The sequence below is a fragment of the Scleropages formosus genome, chromosome 3 (genome assembly GCF_900964775.1).
Source record: "Scleropages formosus chromosome 3, fSclFor1.1, whole genome shotgun sequence".
In the NCBI taxonomy this organism is placed as follows: Eukaryota; Metazoa; Chordata; class Actinopteri; order Osteoglossiformes; family Osteoglossidae; genus Scleropages; species Scleropages formosus.
In genome coordinates, this window is record NC_041808.1 from 17,348,206 (window position 1) to 17,370,423 (window position 22,218).

Sequence of the window (22,218 nt, forward strand, 5' to 3'; positions counted from 1 at the left end):
CTATTTCTTTTAACAGTAGTATTCTCATAAAACATGGTCATATGTTGGTCAGTATGGTCATGAAAACATGCTGCCCTGAAAAAGCATGCTGAAGTTTGAATTAAAAGTATATTACAATAATGTTTAAAACGAGGGTGCGGTGGTGCAGTGGGTTGGACCACAGTCCTGCTCTCCGGTGGGTCTGGGGTTCGAGTCCCGCTTGGGGTGCCTTGCGATGGACTGGCGTCCCGTCCTGGGTATGTCCCCTCTGGCCTTATGCCCTGTGTTGCCGGGTTAGGCTCTCGTTCCCTGTATGGGACGAGCGGTTCTGAAAATGTGTGTGTTTAAAATGTTTTTATGTTTTTCAAAGTTATTCGGATTAACAATGCAGAATTGGCAAATGTTACTCCTCCACTTGAATTGTATCTTGAAATTTTCTCGGAAATTCTCTAAACATTAAAGTAACTTCTGGTACATTTTACCTCTCGCAGTGGTTCCATATTTTCAGAAGAAGCACAGACCCACCCAGCGTCAGGGCACTGCGGGTCTCTCTCGGTGGGGTGTTACTGCAGTATGACGTGAAAGAACCAGCTGAACCCCTGATCCTTCTCTTCTCATGCCATACATATGGCAAACTAAGCAGAAGCTGAACTCTATAAACTGTGCAAAAATATTTCAGTTGAATAATTTCCTCCACAGGATAAAGGGAGATGGCAATTCACGCTCACTTGTTGTGAAAAGCTTTTTAGGTTTGTTAATCACTGAAGAATTTTTTGAAGGTTTCAGTCCGTTTAATTTATGGAGGGAAAAAATACACTGCACCTGATCTCCATAAATATACTCCAACATAACAGTAACATTAAATGTTTGTACAATTATAGTGACATGCAATGTTAAATACAGTATGCGCTCACTGAAAATTGCAGGAGGAACTACTACACCCGGTGCTGAAGCCTCTAAAAATTACAGAAATAAGATGCTATAAGGCCAGCACTTACAGCGGTAGCTGTATTTTTACCAGTAGTTTATCCAGTCATCTGCATTATTTCAATTATTGTTTCATGACACTATCTTTGTTATTTGCCTGTCCTACTAATGCTTCCACACGCTGAGGAAAGTCCATGGCCAAAGTGAGTTTGTGTTAGATCATTACTTTTGTGTTCACATTACATAAAAAAAGTTACTTCTGAGTGCTGGCCTTATAACAATTCATTGTAGTAATACAGCCACTTTAACTCCAGATTTACCATATGATTTAGACAGTCTTTTCTTGATTTCCGCAAGCAATCATACTCTATTTAAAGCTGCATCTATTACATTTTTACAGAAATTTAATGAAATTGACAAATTTAAAAAATCCAATCTGTTCAATCCATTCAACCCAAACACATAAGTAAAAAAGACAGCACTGAAAACTGGTGTCGACAAAAATCATGCAAGTGTATCTGACGTTTCCCTTTGGCTTAAGTGACAGGCACATGTGGGCTTTGCTTTTACGAAATGCTACCTGATTTTACCCCAATATTTCTCCAACAGAAGTTACCCACTGGATACATGGCTGAACCTCAAGAGTCTATCGCAAAACTTACACTACAAAGGGAAAATGGAGACACACCATGAAGATAACTAAGAAATTACTAACATTCTGTTAATATAATTCTGCAAATAAAAATGGTAACATTAGTTTTGGGAGATGAAAACAAAAACAAAACTTTAAACCCTTCTAGTATCCTAAGTAAATACTTCAATATTTATATTGACTCTTTAAAAACAGTGCCAGCTGTTGTAAGACCGTTGACGAAATGCTAAAGAGATGCAAACAGGCTCTCTCATTTTTCCTCATTGTTAAAAACACATCATAGCAAAACATATATTAATTTTATAACCCTCATTCAGACTAATAGCTAAAAGCTGAAGTCCTGCATTTTATTACACGGAAGTATCCAGGTTTCTGGCCTTAAGTCAGCAAATAGGACGGGTAAAAAGATGAGATTGTTTTATGACGGTTCCTTCAGCTGTCTTTGTACTTCAGCGTCAATGCCCGTTCTTCAGGAGCTCATGGGCACCCTTATTGTCGATGACTAGAGGATGACGGAAATTCCTGCCTTGTACTAGTTCTTCCAAGCCCTGCAGGAACAAGAAGTCATCACTGAGCAAATATGAGAACAGATAGATGGACACCTCGATTCTGTTGGATTCTGATGGTACGACTGCCCCTTCCCCCGAACGTACCTCTCCTCCATATGAGAGCAGTGGAGAAATCTCACACTTGACTGTCTGGTCAGTGACATCCTTCAGACTACAGAGATCGGAGACAAACTGTCAGTGAGCCGACTCGCATACCGCGCTCTAGAAGCTCTACTCGTCTCAGTAGGAAACCAGAAAGGGAGTGGTGCTCACCTGGGACTGACCGGGACAGGAGCCCCAGCCTCGTCGATGAAGCGCCCGCCAGCGTTCAGGACCCAGCGGCGGTGCAGCGATATGAGGGCATTGCGCGCCGTTGTGGGGTTGTCCTTCCCACTGTTGCTGTCTGCGTTCTTCAATGGGGAGAACTCATCCTCCCGCAGGACCTCAAACACAACAAATTTCCTGAAGTGACAGGAATGCGTGCAACATTAATACATTTTCAACTGAAAGTACATTTTGCACGTACATCTAGGAACACTCATGCAAGGAACATGTTACACATATTGGCACTGTGATAATTATAGCTTGTCCCCAACCTGAGGCTAATATCAATTTCTCCTCGTAATGCTTTAACAGTGGGTTACTGTACCACTATGATCCCTAATGGGGGGAGGGAGAAAATCAGCTGGTAGCAGTCAAAATTTTCATTTCTAATATATCAAATTTGTCCACTAAAAGTAGGGGGCCCTACTTGCCACTATATTTAAGACTCACTGCTCTTCTCTCTCATACCTTTAGTAAGGAGCTCCTACTACTGTCCACACTGTGGTCTGACCAGCTGTCCGTAATTTTGCGCGTGGTGCTATTGGTCATATCATATAACCATAGCGACCTGTTTCTCCACACATGCAGGGTGAATGGCTGACACCTGCAAGGCCTTGCCGTTTCAAAACCATTTGCCTCGCGACCTCTATTGGACCCACTGAAGATGACCTTTCAGGGGGAGGCTGGATGACCACTTGACCCTTCCAGAAAGAGCTTGATAAAAACACCAACAGTGTGTCATAAATGTGCTGTGTTGGCATGTCCAGGGGTCTGGGTAGCCAGTAGGATCTGAGTTTTTAACTCTTCTAACTGCATTAAAATTTCTATTTCCTCTCCTGTGTTGCCCTCTCACTTTTTCTCTGATGCACAACTGTTATTACTCTTGATGACTGTTAGTCTTTGCATGTCTCACCTTACTTTTTAAATTTCTGCTATTAGCTGCTAAGCACTCAGAGGCACTTCACTGTCAAGGGCTGCTATGCAAAAGTAAACGCAAAAGCAAACCAGAGTTTGACTGCAAGCCCCTCAGTTTAGGTGATTACTTGACGGTAATTCGGTTGCATAGTGAGCTGTTGTCAGGCACTCAGTATCAGTGACATATACTCTACACCGCCGGACCCAGAGCACTGCTGTTAGGTGCTTACATACCCGCTGTGGTCAGGACCATGCTGCTGGCTGCAGAAAAGATACACTCACTTGGCAAACTGGAAGATGTCAAAGACAAACTTCTCCATTTTGATCCCGTTGGGTTTGTCTGGGCTGACGAGCCGTCCCCGCAGGTCCACAAACGGGATCTTCTTCTGCGCCACATGGTGCTGCAGCTGGGGTTCGTGGACTCTGCGAAAAGAACGGCGAGACACAGCTGGAAGTTATGCTAAAGCTGGATATAAATGTTCTTCTTCATAAGTTTAACAGCACAGCACTGTAAATCAAAGAGTAACTAACAGTTAAAACTGACTACGTAAAACCTGCAGTAAAACAGCAGAGCCTGGATGGCTGATAACAAATAAAGCAACTGGGAATTTCAAGATTTTCCTTTTAGGCATGTGTTTTCTTCAAACTGTTACACCCGGCTTACTTTACGACGTCTCTGAGGAAGGAGAGGGTAAAGAAGTGGTTCGCCACATTTCCTGCGTTGAACATCAGCCGACCATCTGAGCTGCGCTTCTCTGCGGTCACCTGGGTGATCTCGCTGTACTCCACCACCTGGAAGCGGCCGTCAACTTTACAGACGACACCGACGGGCTCCGAGGGGTTGACCTTCTCCACGACCTGCCGACGACACAGCAATCTCTGGATTCTTGCAAAACGCAGCCTGTCAACCTTTGAATGCTTAAGCCTATTAACCCTGTAGCACAGCACTTGGGCCAAGAGTCTCAGGAGGGGTCTTGCTCTTTTTTGACCCCCTTTCCTCTTCATTAATGTTTAGAAATGTTTCAAGAAGTTCACATCTCCTGAGGTAATTGTAGTGACGTACAGTTCATCCACAGATTTCAAGTAACTAGATAGTCAAGTCCAATGCATTATCATACTATTTTTTGACATACTTTACAAATTTTTAAAAGAAAAAAAGTCAAAGGTGTGCAAAACTTTTAACACCATAAAAAATATCATTAGAAATATTAAAGAGAAATTTATTACAAAGTCATGTCCAGTACAAGACACATTTGAATGAGCGGACCCTGCTCCCTCTCATTATTTCGGTCATGTGAGGATGAACTATAAATAAGTTTAGCAAGAAAGAGGAGGGCGAAAGGAGGGAATAACAAAGGCAGTGAAACTGAAACAGAATACGTCTCATTTTCTTCAGTATGGATTAGGAAACAATGGGGAGAAGAAAAACAGTAGTGAGCTTAGGGGTTGGAGGGTTGGGGTTCGGGTTAGTTATATTCTTATATCCAAGTCTGAGGTTAGTTATGCTCTTAATGTTCTTATATCCATTGTATTATATTCTTATGATTAAATATGTTCTTAAACCACCACAAATGAGCAAAGTCCTGTGTCCTCATGTTTTGTGGAACAGATGTACTGTGTGCTGGCAATGAAACTGGAAGGAAACATTTTGCAGTACGTATGTATTGAGAGCTCATCCCAGTAGTAACCCAGAGCTAAGTCTTTCTCCCTTCGTTGCGTCCACCGAAGGAAAAACTCTGCAGGCCATCCGCAGGCCCTGCATTACAAATTTAGATCTTGATTATGGGTTTCTGAAGCTCGCAAGAAGTTGCGTCAAAATCGTGGTTTATAGTTTATGGTAAATGTGCGGCCCAGTCTCCTTCCTAATCCTTAGTTTTTTACACAAATTTCCCAAGACTTCAAACCAAACAGTTTTACTCACTATTTACAATCTTTACACTTTTATACAAAATAATAACTTGTATAAAAAGGTATTTAAAATAGTTGACTGCTACGATGAGTCCAAAAACTCTTGCAGTCATTAGAGTACTGGCACAAGATGGGGAAATAAAAAGTTTAAGAGAGAATCTGTCCTTAAAAAGACATACTTCTTTTAGAAAAAAAGAAATCATAGCAGCACCTATTCAAAGACATGACCAGCCAGCATGATCAGTTATCAAGCTTTCGGAGAAGACCAAGAGAATAAGGAACACCTTTTTATTACCAGATATCAATGTTCCGGAACCCACCTTCCTATACCTGGCTCTAATACCACGTAGTGCAGCAGCACAGGAAACGCTGGAGGTCACTGGATCATACAGTACTGCACCTCCTTGTGGTACGAGTCCATTGTGACTTCCACCGCAACACTCTACGCACACAAGCTCGCCCCTTGGCACTATACGACGGTATTACATTTCATGTCCGCTCACGGAAATTAAGAGCACGGCTCCAGCAGCTGCAACCCATCCAATTTAAAGACTGTATTTCTTGTGTTTATTCAAAGTATTTCATCCCTTCTTTGTATGAAAGGGTTTTTTTCTAATGCAAGCGACCAGTATACTGAAAGTAGGGTAAACTTGCAGGACTAAACTTAATCTTGTCAGCTGTGTAATAATCATGCTATATATCTTATTAATATATTTTACCACCTGAAGGTCAGCTGAAGGAATTATTTGGCAGCTGCCAGTAAATTATTTAATAACAAACGTAACAAAGTACCAAGTAAATATTAGCTTTTTAAAAAATCCAACAGCTCTTTCTAGTGTTTAACGAAAGGAACTGCACTTTAAATTAGTTTATAATTTTTTTCTTAGTTCACTTTTACATCCCAAGCAATTTACAGAGTTTGACCTATTCATACAGCAGGATATTCTCACTGTGTTATAGTCAGTAAGTTCTAACACTGGCTACCGAGTGATATTGCTGTGCCAGATATACCAGTGGCTTGTTACTACAACAGTGACACACAGTAGTCTATCTTAGAACTTACCAACTATAACATATACTGAGAATGCCAGGCATGGCAGTTCAAGGTAAGTAACCTTGATCGAATGCACTACAGTAATAGCACAGAGAGGGACCTGAACTGGCAACATACAGGCTCCAAGTTCATTTCCTTAGCTGCTATGCTGGAAATACGTGTACTGAGTGCTTCAGATGGTTTGTTAAAGATGAAATCTCAGTTCTTAACTAATGTTTATAATGAGAAGTAGGATAAACTGTTTCCATACATTCAATACTGAAGGACACGTTTTTATAAGGCCTGGGTACGTGCCATCAAAACTTCAGCTGCAGCAGCGCGATTCCGTGGAATATTAGGACCATTTACCTAGTGGTAAAGAAATCTGGGTGACCGAATGGGATTCATTATGTGTTCAGGGGTGTTTACCACATGACACTGACCTTGGCTCCGCAGTCCGCACCATTTTGCACACAGAAGCCAATAAAGGTGGGATCTGCCACCTTGACCAGGACGTTGTCCACACAGTAGACATGGATATATTCGATCCCTCTTTGCTCCATGTCTTCCAAAATCTTCTGTGCCCCGAGTGCTTTGTAAAGGCCTCCGTTTCCATCTAGAAAGGAGAAATATCTTGAAAATCTGCTGGGGTATGCAAAACAAAAATGGAGAAATAGGCCTCACGGAGCTAAGTCTTGTTCACAGTTCTCCAAGGTCACCTTAAATTACCTGGTGCCATGGAAATTTTGCCTTTTCCTTCGAGAATGATCTTCCCATTGTAATCCATGGCTGGAAGCATTCCTTGTTGGAACAGGATCACATTTTCCCTGTTCAGGCCAAAGTAATTGTGCTGGGAGAAGAACTCTTTGGTGGATTCCATAGTTCGGCCGCTGGTCATTATATACCTGAAAAGATTCCCATAATATCTGCGACATCTGTGACAACAGCTGGAATAGGATTTTTTCAAAGAAGAATTTTAATGGAAATGTTATAAACACCATTTACGTTTACCTGACACTTTTCTCCAAAGTGATTTAGTGTTAATCTAGAGCTGGGTAATTTTTACTGGAGCAATTTAGGGTAAGTACCTTACTCCAGGGTACTACAGCTGGAGGTGAGTCTAGCAGAGTCGAACCTGCAACCCCAAACGCAACAGCTCTAACCGCTATGCCACCAGCCGCCCCCATTTATGAACCATTTATGTTCACTTTTTCTAAACCTGCATTTCTGTCTTTGCACATATTTTACAACCCATGAGGCTCTCAATGAGATTTCACGGACCACACCAATCAAAACAGCTACAAGGAAACGGCTGCTGGGAATTTCTCTATGACGTTTTATTAACTTGGGGTTTTTTGTGACCTGGCAACACATCCAGAAACCCTGCCAGACTTCCAGGTAACATAACAGAGGGGCAAAGGTCTGAAGGTTCCTGAAACAATGACGGGCTTGGGTAACTGTGTGGCTTGTTTCCAGACCATTTAATTAGCTCAATAATCTAATTGGCTTTGTCCCGTGAAGATTCCTATAGCCCTGAAGTACTTCGCAAGAAAAGCATTTACTCAGATGAGGGTTTACACACGGTTAATGGAGGCAGCCGGTTAAATCCCCGCTCCTGCCATAGTACCCCTAAGCAAGCTTATTATCCTGAACTGACAGAGTAAAAATTACCCAACTGAGTAAATGTGTGTACTTAGCTTAACACAGTGAGTCCCCTTGTAGAAAAGCATCATGTAAATGAATAGATGTGATGAAGCATTTGTCAATGAGCACTGTACTTCAAGCGTTAATTACAGTATGTGTGGCTACCGCGTACAAGCAGTGAGTGCACTACACTGCTGTTACACAACATAGAGATGCGGCAGCAAGACTCCACCCACTGGGTGCGCTTGCATGCTTCCTCCACACTGACAACACCTTAGTTGTAGGGAGGTGGGGGGCACCTGGTAGTCTTACCACGGTATGCAGCACTGGGACTTGTGCTCCCGCTCAGCGAGCTGTTGAAGCTTCAGTATTCTCTCAGCTTGGATCTGAAAGAGGGTTTTGTGGGACAGCAGGCCGATATCGTACATCCCCTTCGGGTAGGACACTCCCAGCCGAGTGCCCTGACCGCCAGCCAGCAGAAGAACGGCCACTTTGTTCTGAGAAATGCGAAGGAGCCCTAAAAGGGGAAAAATATCTTCTGAGGCCTTAATGTCATTTTAAGGTTTAAGAAGAAGTAACTGAAGAGTAACTGGAAAGCAATTGCTGCTCATTTGAACTTTGCACATATCGCCTTGCGAAGAGCGGGGTGCTAGACAAGCTTTGAGAGAACGGCTGCTCTCTTTTTACAAGCATATAAAATGTCTGCACTTTTTAAAATTCAGGGACATAACAGCAGCCTAGAGACAGAAACAGGACACTGAGAAACTGCAAATACATTACATGCATAAATCAGGAGCAAGAGGTTATAATATTTCGAAGGTGTGATCGCTTAAGAGAGGAGTGCCCAGTATGTGGCCCAAGAGCTGCATGCTCTTTCACACAAAGAGGCCCACAAAAACATTAGTACAATTATTCATATATACAATGCATACCATAAATACTATACTATTTGCTTGAATCACATAAAACACACGTCATAACAATACAGTTATATTTACAAACTTGGGTACACACTGCACTTAAATAAAATGTAAATAAATTATAACTCTTCAATTTATTCAAGATTCAGTATGTCCCTTTGATTTTTGCATGCGTGGCCCTCATACCAGTTCACAATAATGACTGTGGCCCTTGCCCAAAAACTGTTAGATGCCGCTGGTCTAAAGGGATCTCAAAAAATAATATCTCAAAATTCTAGAATTTGACTGAATTATATTGCAGATCAAATATTAATTGAAATGTTTGCCTTTTAATGGTTAATTACACTCAATAAAAGCCATGATTTGATTCATGTAATTAGCAAAAACCTCCCAGAGTCCCTGAATAATTCTGACATCACTGAATAGTCAGCTGGTGAAATTTTTGCCTTTTAACAGACAACTTCAAGGCAGGACTATTCAGTGATGAGTGCGAGGTTTTTGTTCTTTTTATTACATTCTGCTGGACAAATTTTGTCCCTGAGTCATTCATAGGTGAAGTGAATTGGACTGTTTTACATTACATTTAGTCATTTAGCTGATGCTTTTGACTAAATGTAATGTAATGTAGAACAGTCCAATTCACTTCACCTATAAATGACTCGGGGACAAAACTTGTCCAGGTTTACGGTAAAAATGTCCCCTTGAATCAGTACAAAGTGATGATGTTACTATACTGTCCTGCACACACCTCTGCTGAGTCACAAGCACAAACATTGCCTGTTACCCTGACTCCAAATGAAAACAAAGCTATCATAAACAGATGATGTTATGGCACCTCCCAGGAGCCCCTCCTCGGCACTCTTCGCATAAACAGTGCGCAAAAAAAATAATCTCATCCACATGCAATCAGAAAATTTCTGATAAACACACAACAAATTGTAAACTAAAAACAGGAAAAGTCCCTCAAATCTGAACAGTAAAAAAAAAAAAAAGTATTCCTTTAGCTGATGGTTTTCTCAAAAGTGATTGGCAGTGATTCACCCATTTATACAACTGGGTCATTTTTACTGGAGCAATTCAGGGTAAACACCTTGCTCAAGGGTACTACAGCCGGAGGGGAGAATCAAACCTACAACCTTTGGGTCCAAAGGCAGCAGTTCTGACCAGTACACTACCAGGATAATAATGATGATGATGATGATGCAGCAGCCATTATTTTAATGTAAAACATTTCCTTGTGGTTGTAACCATTAGAAGGAAATTTACTCAAGTGATTTTCTCTTGTCAGCTTGCAGATCTTGTTCTGACTCCTGTTCTTCAGGTACACACACTAACCTTCCTTCTCCCAGCTGTGGAGCCTCTCCCGGTCCCGGGTGACACTGCCCAGCACCTCTACAGGCACCGGCTCCATACGGCTATCCAGTTTCTCCTGCGAGGCCTGGCAGGAGGTTGACATGGCCGTGCGGAAGAAGCCATCGATCTCCTCCAAGTCCATGTCCTCCAGGTCACGGCTCATCTCGGCCTGCTCCGCCGCGCTCAGCTCGTCCCAGAACTGCAGGAGGTGAGACTGTCCGGCAGCCTCCAGCCTCTTGGCTTGTGTGCACGTGCTCATGATGGTGTTCTCACCTTACCTGCAGCATGGGACAGGACACAATAAACACTCCCGCAGAGATCAGCTGGGCATGGCTTAGGTATTGGTTACATTACATACATCAATCCCTTTAGCTGATGCTTTTCTCCAGCATCTTACAATCATTTATCCAGCTGGGTAATTTTACTAGAGCAATTCCAGGGTAAGCACCTTGCTCAAGGAGGGTCCTATAGCCAGCAGTGGGGATCAAACCTGCAACCTTTGGAGCCGAAGGCAGCAGCTCTACCGGCTTCCCCAATTTAATTAGACAGCACTACCCAGCCTGCTCACCTGTCCAAGGTGAGTTGCAGTGAGAGACCCACTAAGGACCTCCCTCCCTGAGTCCCTCCCACCGTTCACCCTAAGGCTTAGCTTTCGCGGCCAGTGTGGTGCGCGTTCACGTCCTGGAGCGCGCCTGTCACTGCCTCGGTACGACAGGACCGACGGCGATGTGACACGTGTGCCACTACTACCACACAGACCTGTCGCACCTGTCCCGGGTGACGTCAGCAGGTGTCTCGCGGCGGCGCGACAGGTTCCGCACCGACATCATCTCACACACACACAGCAGGTACGGAACTGGGGACGAAGTGCGCGCGGAAAGTAAGTGTCCCTCAGCTGAGCCAGCCAGGTGCTCGACCCAACGACACACAGCCGAGGCGAGGTCAACAAGTGACATCGTCCTCAAAAGGAGGCGCAATAATAATAAATACCGTGTCTTTGTGTAAGAAGTGTGAACGCACGTCGTCAGGAAAACATTTTAACAATTTCTGGAATTTATTCATTTACTCTGTTTACCCTCAATCTGTGCCAGTAAACATGACACGTAGACTTTTTCGTCTCTGTCTGTTAACACTGAGGAACAAATTTGATACATACCTTTCCGTTCCCTGAAACGCCGCTCACTTTCCTGCACAGCGCGATGAACGTATACTGTGTACTTCACTTGGCCCAGGTGTGCACACCCCCAGTGCTCATGACCACGCCCCGATACCCCCAAACCACGCCCCCAACGACTCGACCACGCCTCCAACATACTGTTCACGCCCCCTACTTGACGTGGCACTTTGTGAATACCTTTTCAAAGGAATTACTGTGTCAAAAAGAAAAACGCGAGAGCATATAACGAATAAAAAAACTATAAATAATAATATAAATAAAACAATAGAAAAATATTAATATAAACAAACATGGTGTATCACACAGTGAACAGATATCTGACACACTCTGACTACTTGGAAGATAACCTTTTCAGATCTTGTTACCTCCGATTGGACCAAAACCCTGGACTCTAGAATGGTTTCACTATTGGATACCTTCCTACAAATGTAAACAAACGATCCCTGAAAACTTGACCGTTTATAACCATCCCTTTACTGCGCAGCTTACGTGTGTAAACTCTACTTTGAACCCAAGAAAGATTAATATTCAGAAGAGTGTCGGTGATTCCCACACTGAACATATGAAGGGATGTTTGACAGATTTTTAGTTTGTTCTTATTAAACGGGGCATTTTGTTTGCCGCACAGATCCACCACAGGCTGGTATTAGTTAGAACAGGAAAAAAAAAAAAGTTTTTAAGAATTAGTTTTATTATTGTGACTTTATCAAAGTTTTATCCACAGTAAAATCATCTTCCAGCCTTCTGTTACTTTACATTTAGGTGAGCCACTTAGAGCCATGTCATACAGGACAGTCACGACACTTCAGTGTTTTTCAGGAGTTATGCTGGGACCGTGAACCAGGCCGTGATTCAATTACTGTCATATAGCTATTTCATCAAAAGAAGCACTTTGGTATCAGTAATAAATTCTTCCCTTTTAATTCACCTTATACTCTGAATTATATTCAGTAAACGATAGAGATATCTGATAATGGGTATTCTGCTCTATAAATTAGTAAACAGTTGAACAAGCAACAACAACAATAACAATGTTTAGGCTCTGTTCCACTGTAACTCTGTTGTTGGATAAGTGGTTATAAACAGCGACTGAGTGGGTCAGTGGATTGTTAACATAAAAACTGCCAAGTTTTTGGCTAAACACTTTGATCTGGATCCAGTTATATTGATTATATTTAGTTGTATTTACTAGCTTTTTCCATACTCTGGACTGAAAATGCAGATCTAAAAAAGTCAGTCATTAAAAAGCATTTAATTACTGTTTCACCACAAAGTGGGTGGAGAGCCCCACAGCGTTGTATCCATTACCCTACTTTACTGTGATCCCTTTCTCCAGCTCTGAAATGTTCTTAAAGGACATATCCAGAAACTGTTTAAAATGTATTAGTGTGAGCTTCCCTGAGGGCAAAAGATATAACCAACTTCTCAAAAATGGTTTTCATAAATAAATCAGAAGTGACTATATGAAAGTGATCTTCATCATATAAACTGGCATCACAGATTATTTAGTACAGACAAGAGGTGGGAGAGGCCAAAGGGGATCAAGGTTAATTATCTTGTCTGTCATAATTACCTGTAATCAGTCTGTTCCTAGAGGGCTCTTGTTGTCTGCATTAGAAAAGCAATGTTTGATTACTGCTTCTTTCCCGAAGCAGGACTCATGAATGTTGTACTATTACACTGTGGGAAAAAAAAGATAATCTATTCCAACATTAGAACAGCAAAAATATGAGTTATCATAATTTGTTACCATTCACATTTATTTTGCTTCCACAGTTTTGGTGAAAATGTTGATTTCAAATGTTCATTCAGTTACATATACAAGATAAAGACTCATAATTTCAGCTACAAAGATCCACAGCTCCATTGGTTACAGTCATACACAAGTTTCTGATCAAATGGACACTTTATGAAAACATTAAATTTCATATCTCGCTAGAAAATATTCAGCTGCTTTTGTAGTCTCCATACATTTTGCTTCCTTGGAATTTTAGTACTTGATTAAATATTAATAATGTATGATATATTCATCAAAAATGTTTTAAATAAAGTATTAAAGGTCCAGCTTTTATTTTGATGATGCTCAACTGCACATTTTATGTTTTTCCATCAAATTGTTTGTCTCTTGAGACTTATCTGACAAACATTTAAAATATAAAATCTGTTAGAAATCACAGATCTAAAAATTTGTACGCCTTTTGTTTTTATGGGAAGTGAAAAGAGCCCGACACCATAAGAAAAAATGACCATTTACAAACCGAAAACTGTCCCAAAGTGCGATTTTCAGTAATCGTTTTTATTTCCGCTAACTAGTTGATGGCTTACGGCTGAAATGCTGTTGCACTATAACTATTTTTTAAATAACATTTCTATATCTTCATATTACATGGAAGACCTCAAGCAGTGTACATTTATCTAATAGATGCTTTTATCCAAAGCGACTTCCAATGAACTCTATGTAGTGTTACCAGCCCACACACCTTCTTCACCAAGGTGCCTTACACTGCTAGATACACTACTTACACTGGGTCACTCAGTACAGCATAGTTAAAAGTAAACCGACAATACTGTTGCGTTACTCCGAAGGCTGTGGTGATGCAGGGGCCCTCGCAAGAACATTTGTAGGGAGAAGGGAGAAATTGGTTTACTGAAAGGCTGGACAAAGACAAGACAGCAATGGTTCCCAGTCGTGTCTACAGTGAATACATGTAACCTGACTTCGGGGTCATTGATTCAAAGGCCTCAGCGGAGGTATGCAGTGCTGGTCCCTGTACGGTGCAGGAAAAAACACAAAGAAGCTGAGCTGTACCGAACGCCTGTTTGTGAAAAACACCCACGCTGCTGAAGTCCAAGGAATAAACATATCCGAACGGAAGGCAGTCTTCTAATGACAGAATACTAGGTCATAGTGTCTTCTAAACCGAATGTGGCTTCTCAAGACTGGTAGACAGATATGCCTTGTGTTACAGATGAAATAAAGGGAGAAGAAGGGCACACAGTACGAGTGTTAAGATATGAGGATTTCATACCATATCCACTTTGGTCAGATGAAGGAATTACAAAAATTGACAACTAATCCACTGCTGTTAGAATTATTTTTTAAGGTCAATTTAGCACAATTTTAATATCATTTAAAAGCCTGACTCAATTGCCATATATCATTGCTTCATATATTTTTCATTACTGATTTTCATTTTAATTCTGCTGGCAGAGTGAGGGATTACTTGTGCATGGAATGATCAGATAGTATTAATGAAGGAAAATTTTTCACTTGCTGAATTATCTTTTAGGAATACATTTTGTAATATGCATGTCTTTTTTGTCATAGGACAGAAGCTTTCTTCAAAGGATTAGGACATAAAACCTTAACTTCCATCCCGCCACATTTCTGCCTAGCAGTCTTAAGAAGCTGATTAAATCTGGGAAAGTTTTACAGAACTGGTCTGGAGCTGACCAGCACGCAAATGGAGAAATAAAAGCAAATTAGTTGTCTGGGTATGAAGGAGCAGAGATGGGGATACAAATGGTGGATGAGATTTTAGGAATTTAGAAGGTAACAGGCAGAAAGCAAAGCAGTTCTTCTTCATGGAGAATCCCCCTCCATATTACTCAAACTCAGTCACTTCAAATCTGCGGAGTAATAATTTATCATATCTGATGACTCATGAGCGGATTATTCATTTAGTTGACACTTTTCTCCAACAAAACCAACCGACAGTGATTTACCCATTAATACAGCTAGGTCAAGTTTATTGGGGAATTCAGGGTAAGTACCCTGATCAAGGGTGCTGCAGAGGTGGGATTCGATCCCAGGTCTTTGGAGTCTAAGGGGGGCAGCTCTGAACACTACAACACCCGCTTCTCTACATTAGTATGAAATAACTCCAGTGTGGAGCTCAGAACCCAGACCATAATGTGTGTATGAAGCCAAACAGCTGCACACTGCAATTCACACTTCAGTTATCCAGCTGTGGTCTTTGCCTTAAGACAGGGGCTCCCGCAGCTGGAGAAATAGGTAAATCAGTGTAGGAAGCTTAACAATGGAAGACACTGAACTGATCAATAAATATACATACACAGAGTATTGTGGTGGTGCCTCTTGTGTGTATGGTGTAGTGGAATTGGTCTTACAGGCCAGATGGTGGCAGTAGTGTCCCTTCTTAGTGCGTAACTATCATTTTTCATGCACACTACGTGTTTTGAGTATCATTATGAACTGCTTCGTTGGTGTTATTACTGAGTTACAGTTGTGCCAAGTTACACTGCTGGTTTTTTACTGGAGAAATATAGTGCATCTATACATCAGCTGGTTTCTCCCAGGGACTCGACCCAGCAACATCAGTGTTAGCTACCCCGATACCTTACCTTTTACACTCCAAGTCCAGACCAAACCTTTCAAACAATGTCTGTACTGTTCCCATTGACCAGTGACACCAGAGTGTGACAGCAGGGAGGTCAGTACTGCACACACACCAATGGCCTTCCGTGTGCTGGGTGCACCACGCTTCCCCAAAAGCATACGGTCTGCTTCTTGTCCTTTCCACTCGCCAGTCCGCTTTTTTAGCCGTAAAATCCTGATGGCAAGTGTAGTTGGTCCATGTGCACCTGGAGAGTGAGACACTCGAGGCCCTGCTGAGACCACCCACCCACCCACACACACACGAAGATGTGTAGAGACTGAGGGGCCCCTGTGTCGACACCCTGGGCTACCGTGCTCATAGGAGCCCCGACCAGACCCAGCAGGGCAAATACAGTGCACATAAAAGACAGAATGATACTATTTGTAAACATCACTGTCACCCTGTACATTATACCTCATGTTATGGACATTCGAGTTACAAAATTTTGAAGATAAAAATAAACAAACTTGGAAATGTTTATAATTTATTTTTTTCCACTAAAGCCTGCGGCTCAGTAATCCTCTGTGCGAGTTATTTACTCTTTGTTAATAATATTTATATACTACACAGTACTTAAATCAAAATGCTAAACATTGCTTCCAAATCATGCAAGAAGAGAAAATGTTTTGATAAATGCTGGACATTTTCAGTGAGATGGACAAACCTGTATTGTTTTATTGAAATAAAGAATGAGCCCATTTGTTTGATATGCAGTGAAGCGGTTTCAGTTCTCACAGAATAGAACATAAAATATATTATGACACAAAACATTCATCTACATCTGACAGATTTCAAGGCCAATTTCGTTCAGGCAACGCATGCAAACTAGAAAGTAAGCTTGGGGTATGTTAATGGCTCTCCAAGTCTATGCCCTTTCAGTCAGTCACTGGTCACAGTGAGCGGTGAGATCTTTTTCTGATGGTGAATTTGTTAAAGAAAGAATGTTTTCAGAGAGCTGCTGATAAAATACGTCCTGGGGGAATAAAAGAAATGCAATTTGCTAACACAAGCTCATACTGACAGGATACGGCTCACCGTATTCACAAACCGGCCACTAGCGTTGAGAACATTTTAAAAATTAAATCGTTCAAATGTCGATTATATTATCATCGCAGCGTATTGATTTTCAATGTGCACCCCAATTGGAGTTGTTGTTCTTTGGATTTCTTCAAGAAAAGCATCCTATATCTATAGTTAACATAAATAACTTTCAATGAGTATGATATTACGGTTTTTAAAACAATTATTGTAGTTAATACTGCTGCCTTGAATAATTAAATAAATAGTACTTTTTCAGTTTAGACATTTAAAACTCATTAGGTCACTTACTGTGATCTTCACATTTGCACCCGTTGAACCAGTTCACAATCATGACCATGGCCCTTGATCCTGCCACACTGTTAAATGTTGACCAACACCCCTGCACGACACTAAACTCTCTACAGTCACACTAACGTGAACAGCAGTGCGGTGCAACAGTCACACACTACAGGCAATTTAGTCACCAGTCCAAAAGAAACTTGTCTTTGGACTGTGGGAGGGAACTGGAGCAAGTGGAGGAAACAGACACGAAGATTGGGAGAACATACAAACTCCACACATACTGAGCAAGATTCAAACCTGTGTCTAAGCCCACAGCTCAGGAGGTATGAGGGACCAGAGCTACCCGCTATGCCACTCCTATCAATTAAACGGATGTGATATGATCCTTTCTGCAGTCTAGCACATGCTGATGAGCCAGCTGCTGGTTTAAGTGGGATTGACCAAGTCAGACCCCATCACCACCATGACTGCGCTCAGTGCGACTGGTCTACGTCAATCTCCCATGGAGCTTCTGCAACGCGGAGGGTTGGCCTACACAGCAAGCAGAACACAAGCAATCTCCCACGCAGATAGAGCCGCACTCCTTTGCCGCCCCCCCTTCCATCAGTCATCATTCAGCTTATTGAGACGTTGACAAAAACTGCACGTCAGCTACAGATTCTAGACATTCCATTCCCAGGATGCCTCTGTGTCAAATTAATTCCCCTCAGCTGTGCCAGGGGTGCAGGAATGAGAAAATGCTGTTAGTTCAGCTTAGGTTTTACCCATTTCCCCATTACAATGTAAACTCAGTCATGAGGGTGTAGAAACGGTGTCAGAGGCCTGCCCCACTCCCACACTACACCATTACCCAATCCCACTAACAAAGGATTCAGATGGATCAGATGGATTCATTTTCTCGCTGTGACTCAGGTAAGGACCACACCTGTCATGTGCAACATCACAAACTTCATTGTCAATAGAGAATTATATATTCACACTGACTTATTTAACTGACAATTTCCTCCAAAGTGACTTTGTTAAGCTACTTTTAATCACTTACCTATTTTTTTATATATATATATCTGTGTGTGTATATATTTATACATATAAAATCCAGCTGTGATAAATTGGAAACCCAATCATGAAGGTAAATCACTAACATGATGGGTATTGCTCATTAAAATTGTATACATTACAGGAAAATAAAAGATGTGAAGGTCACAACTGTTTACATATTTACGACTTACACGTTCCTGTAAACAAACAGTCCAGACAAATAATGACAAGGTCATGAGTTCATGGTAATTTCACTGTCCAGGTTCTTAAAATACCACTTCCATTTACACTGGCAATCACAACTGTGTTTTTCACAACATAAGTGTAACAAAAAACCACAAATAAGCAAGAAACATGAAAACTAATGTCTTTATATTTTTAAATCATAAGTTATTTTACAAAAAAGGCCATTTGTATATGAAATATTAAAATGTATACTGAAGGTTTAAAAAAATGGCTAACATTGCATTTACCATAGGAACACCCAGATTACATTTCTCCATATAAAAAAAAATACAGTTTGTCCAGTGTCTGCATAGAATTTAGATGTGCTTTATAAAATGATATGCAATAATGCCTTTTACTATTTTACAGTAATCTCCATGGATTTCACCTTGATAGAATATAACAGCAATGTTATAATAAATGCAACTAAATATTACATTTAAATATGCACCAGTCACAAAAACAGTGGTCTGATAAATACTTCTGCATATGATGCAAAAATCTGTACAATCTTGTTAAAAAGTAACAGTTATGAGAAAACAATATATTACAGAAAGACAAACTACAGCAGAGAATATCTTAGTCAGTTTGCAAGTGTGATGTACAGCTGCATTTTATCACATTTCAGCATTACGATGAAACAATGATCAAATGCAGCTTGGCGTGAGGCTGCGCATGAGGGACATGTACACGGTGAGACTTTTGGATCAGGTGTCTTCTTTGCTCAACTGCGATGCTGAGCCTGCTGCAGTGTTTCCCGCCAACCTGAGAGCATTGCTGGTGACCGAATCACTGATGTGCTCTTTCTTGCTTGGTCCAGTTTTGTGCGAGCAGTGTCCTCAGCCTTGTCAGCTGGCATGCACCTCGATTCTGCTGACCAGCGCAAAATAGACCCACTTCCATAGCCTCTCCACAGCAGTAGGGTTGTGCAACTAAACTGACTGCTTCATACAATTACTCAGAAGGCTAATGATTTTTTAAGCATTTAAATGGCACCAACTTATAATCCATCACCGCATCCTTGAACATTCCTGCAACACACTGGTGTACAACCTTTTCCTCAGTGAAACTGGAACACAAGAGTGTTGACTGTCAAAGACTCTACCCAGCTTACATTCTTCACGTTCCTTTACTTTTTAGCATCTAAAAAGATACACCACCCATTGCATGTAACAAACTGAGAAATAACCAAAAAAAAAAAAAAAAAAAACCATGAATCTTTGCTGATCTTAGCCCAACACTAATAGTGGAGCCTTTCAGCAGGTTCTCCACTGTTAAGGGATCTTTGTTCTGTGCTGTTTGACAGCACAATTAAAACAGCCGTTCTATTGCCTGGACCACCATCTTAATGCATCAAGCTAAAATAAATCATGGAACAAAACAGAGCTGCCACACTGCTTGCTGTTAACATTTTCCTTCATGGGGAAGAGAAGGTGAAGATGTACAAGGTGAGAAATTATTATTCATTCAGCTGACACTTTTCTCCAAAGCGACATTTATCCATTAATACAGCTGGGTGCAGATCAATTCTGCTATTAGCTGGTAGTGTACTGGTTAGAGCTGTTTACTTTGGATCTGAAGGTTTCCAGATCAACTCTTGTCTACTGCTGCTTGAGCAAGATACTTACCCTACATTTATCTAGCAGAATTAACCAGCTATATAAATGGGTAAATCATTGTAAGCTGCTTTGGAGAAAAACATTAGCTAAATGAATAAATGTACTACAAGAGGAGAGACAATACAAACCCAGGTCCTTTGATTGCAAGGTGGTTGCTCTAACTGCTTACACTTACACTGTCTTAACTGCTACAATTATATAATTCAGTGTGTGGATTAACAGGTACAGTCAAAAATATAAATATATTTAAAAAATTCCCTTAAACTTTAGCTCTTATACTTTACTTCAGAGGAGTTGTTATTGGATTACTATGAAGTAAGAAAAAATAATTTACCAAACAGGCTTAGTTGAGTTGTGTTTTTATGTCTGGCTAATAACTACTCCCATGGGCTTTCAGCAGAGACAAAAGCTTTAGTCCCATCTCTTCAGCTCTAACTGGAAATTCCTTTCTGGTGAAGGAAATGATTTATTGTAACAGTCACATTTACCCTTCCATATCTCCCTCCCTCTGTTAACTCACAACACACACAGAAGTTATTCTTTATATACAGCTGGTAATAACAAAGATCTAATAATCAGTTCATTGAAAACCAGCAGGCTTTCTGCAGACCAATTACGATAAGCCTTAATTAAATGATGGAATCATTTCTTAATAAACAGCACTTTTTAAGAGCCCAGGGTATTCTGTTGCTCTAAATGAACATCCCAGGCAGTAATGCTTTAGAAACTGGTAAATGAAACCCCCTAGGCCAACTAAATCAAACCCTTTGTTAGTAACCAACAGCTTTCATACAGGACAAAAAAAAAAAAAAAAAAAAAAAAAAACAATTTGCTCAGATAAATTAGGAATGGGGCAGAATTTGGAGACACAACCTCACAGTGTCTGTGTTCTGAGTTTGTCTGAGCTGAAGGCAATGACATTTCTTCCGTAATCAAAGTTCAAATGGATCTACGGGAGGTTTCTAACACATTAAACTTTGACTCTCAATAAAATGAACACACACTACAGTTGCTGGCATTTGAGCTCCAGGTATATAGAAACACACTCAAAATCTTTGGTGATTTGACTCAAGACACATAACCAACCAGTAGAGGCACCTGAGTAAGAGATTAATTCCATTCAGTGTGAATAAAATATATTCTATGCTCTAAGAGATGAAGAAAAACAAGTAACAGGAGTTCCTGAACAAATAAAGCACAATATGGCCTTTCATAACTATTACTCAAAGGTCAGCAGGTCTGGATGGGCCTCCTCCTGTTCCACAGCGGAGGACCTTTGACTTGGTGAGGAATCCAGTGAGCCATTCTCCTGGAGGTCATCATCCACCTCACTGCCACGGAAGCGCGACTCTTCCAGGCAAGGAGTGGAGACCATCCAAGCCTCTGATTCAGGATTCAGGCTGGTCTCGAGGTTGTCCTGGTGGATAATGTCAGGAACAGAGAGCAGGATTTCTGACAAAGAGTCCTCACCATCCACCTTCATATCTCCATCTGTGAACAAAGCCTCGAGGCTGGTCAGATTGTCGCTTTCTTCCTGGACCATCCTGTCAAGGGGAGCGGCAGGGCTACATTCCACATCTGTCTCCACCTCCCCCAACACCTCCTCTTTCTTCTCCAGCTGCTCCTCATCACTGTTGGAGAGGGCAGCTTTGTCAGGAGATAGCATGCAGGAGGAGATGTCGGCTGCTGGCACCACAGGGGAGGAGGATATCATCATGTCCTGAGTGGTCTTGAGTGCACGGGGGACTCGTTTCTTCCCAGTGGGAGGAGGGGGCTCCAGACGGGGAAAGGCATCAAGTGTCACATGGCTGTGTGAAAGCAACAGGTTCAAATCATTTCTGTTTTAGAACTTCTACAGTGAAACCCTGAACCTCCCACTGGAAGCCATCAGAACTGTCAATCTCTTCAGGACAGCTGATTTTAATTACACTTGAATGAACTGCAGACAGTATCAAAGAAAATTGTACTCCACATGGAGCACTCGTATGAGGCTTCAAGAGCACTCCTACATCTCATCTCTGCCAGGATGAGCAAAAAAAAAAAACCTTAGAACAGCTAGTCATGAAATTCCTTACTGTAGTTCCGGGAGGCAGCTCGACAGCATATTTAAAAGAAATCTTTGACAAACACAAATGCAGAGGGGCCAGTGTGTTGAGAAAACAAATCAGTGGAACAGGATTTTGTAAGAAAATACCTTAAAGGTGTAACAAAATGATTATCGTGAATACGGGTG

At 41.3% G+C, this 22,218-nt stretch overlaps 2 protein-coding genes across 2 annotated transcripts in view; both read right to left on the reverse strand.

Annotated features, from left to right (window-relative positions):
* Window positions 1-1,149: 1,149 nt before the first annotated feature.
* Window positions 1,150-11,426, reverse strand: LOC108934952 (UDP-N-acetylhexosamine pyrophosphorylase-like). Its single transcript, XM_018753188.2, has 10 exons — window positions 11,360-11,426; window positions 10,186-10,481; window positions 8,243-8,447; window positions 7,016-7,191; window positions 6,730-6,902; window positions 4,010-4,203; window positions 3,628-3,768; window positions 2,380-2,568; window positions 2,212-2,278; window positions 1,150-2,106 (listed from the first exon to the last, which is right to left on the reverse strand). Exons 2-10 carry the CDS (start codon window positions 10,460-10,462, stop codon window positions 2,014-2,016), a joined length of 1,515 nt encoding a protein of 504 aa, XP_018608704.1. The 5' UTR covers window positions 10,463-10,481; window positions 11,360-11,426; the 3' UTR covers window positions 1,150-2,013.
* A 9,745-nt stretch (window positions 11,427-21,171) lies between these two features.
* LOC108935049 (carboxyl-terminal PDZ ligand of neuronal nitric oxide synthase protein-like) overlaps window positions 21,172-22,218 on the reverse strand; it is a 56,106-nt gene continuing 55,059 nt past the window's right edge. Inside the window, exon 12 of the mRNA XM_029250038.1 lies at window positions 21,172-21,793. Within this exon, the coding sequence (XP_029105871.1) occupies window positions 21,205-21,793 (589 nt within the window). The 3' untranslated portion in view covers window positions 21,172-21,204. The remainder of the gene's footprint in view (window positions 21,794-22,218) is intronic.

What these genes read in the sequence shown, in the direction of transcription:
- LOC108934952 (XM_018753188.2), bottom strand. Translation starts at nt 10,462, where the DNA reads ATGAGCACGTGCACACAAGCCAAGAGGCTGGAGGCTGCCGGACAGTCT. An exon ending in TCCCAGTGCTGCATACCGTG is followed by an intron (nt 7,192 to 8,242) that starts GTAAGACTACCA and finishes GAATCTTTTCAG; the next exon opens with GTATATAATGACCAGCGGCC. An exon ending in GTGCGGACTGCGGAGCCAAG is followed by an intron (nt 4,204 to 6,729) that starts GTCAGTGTCATG and finishes TGTCGTCGGCAG; the next exon opens with GTCGTGGAGAAGGTCAACCC.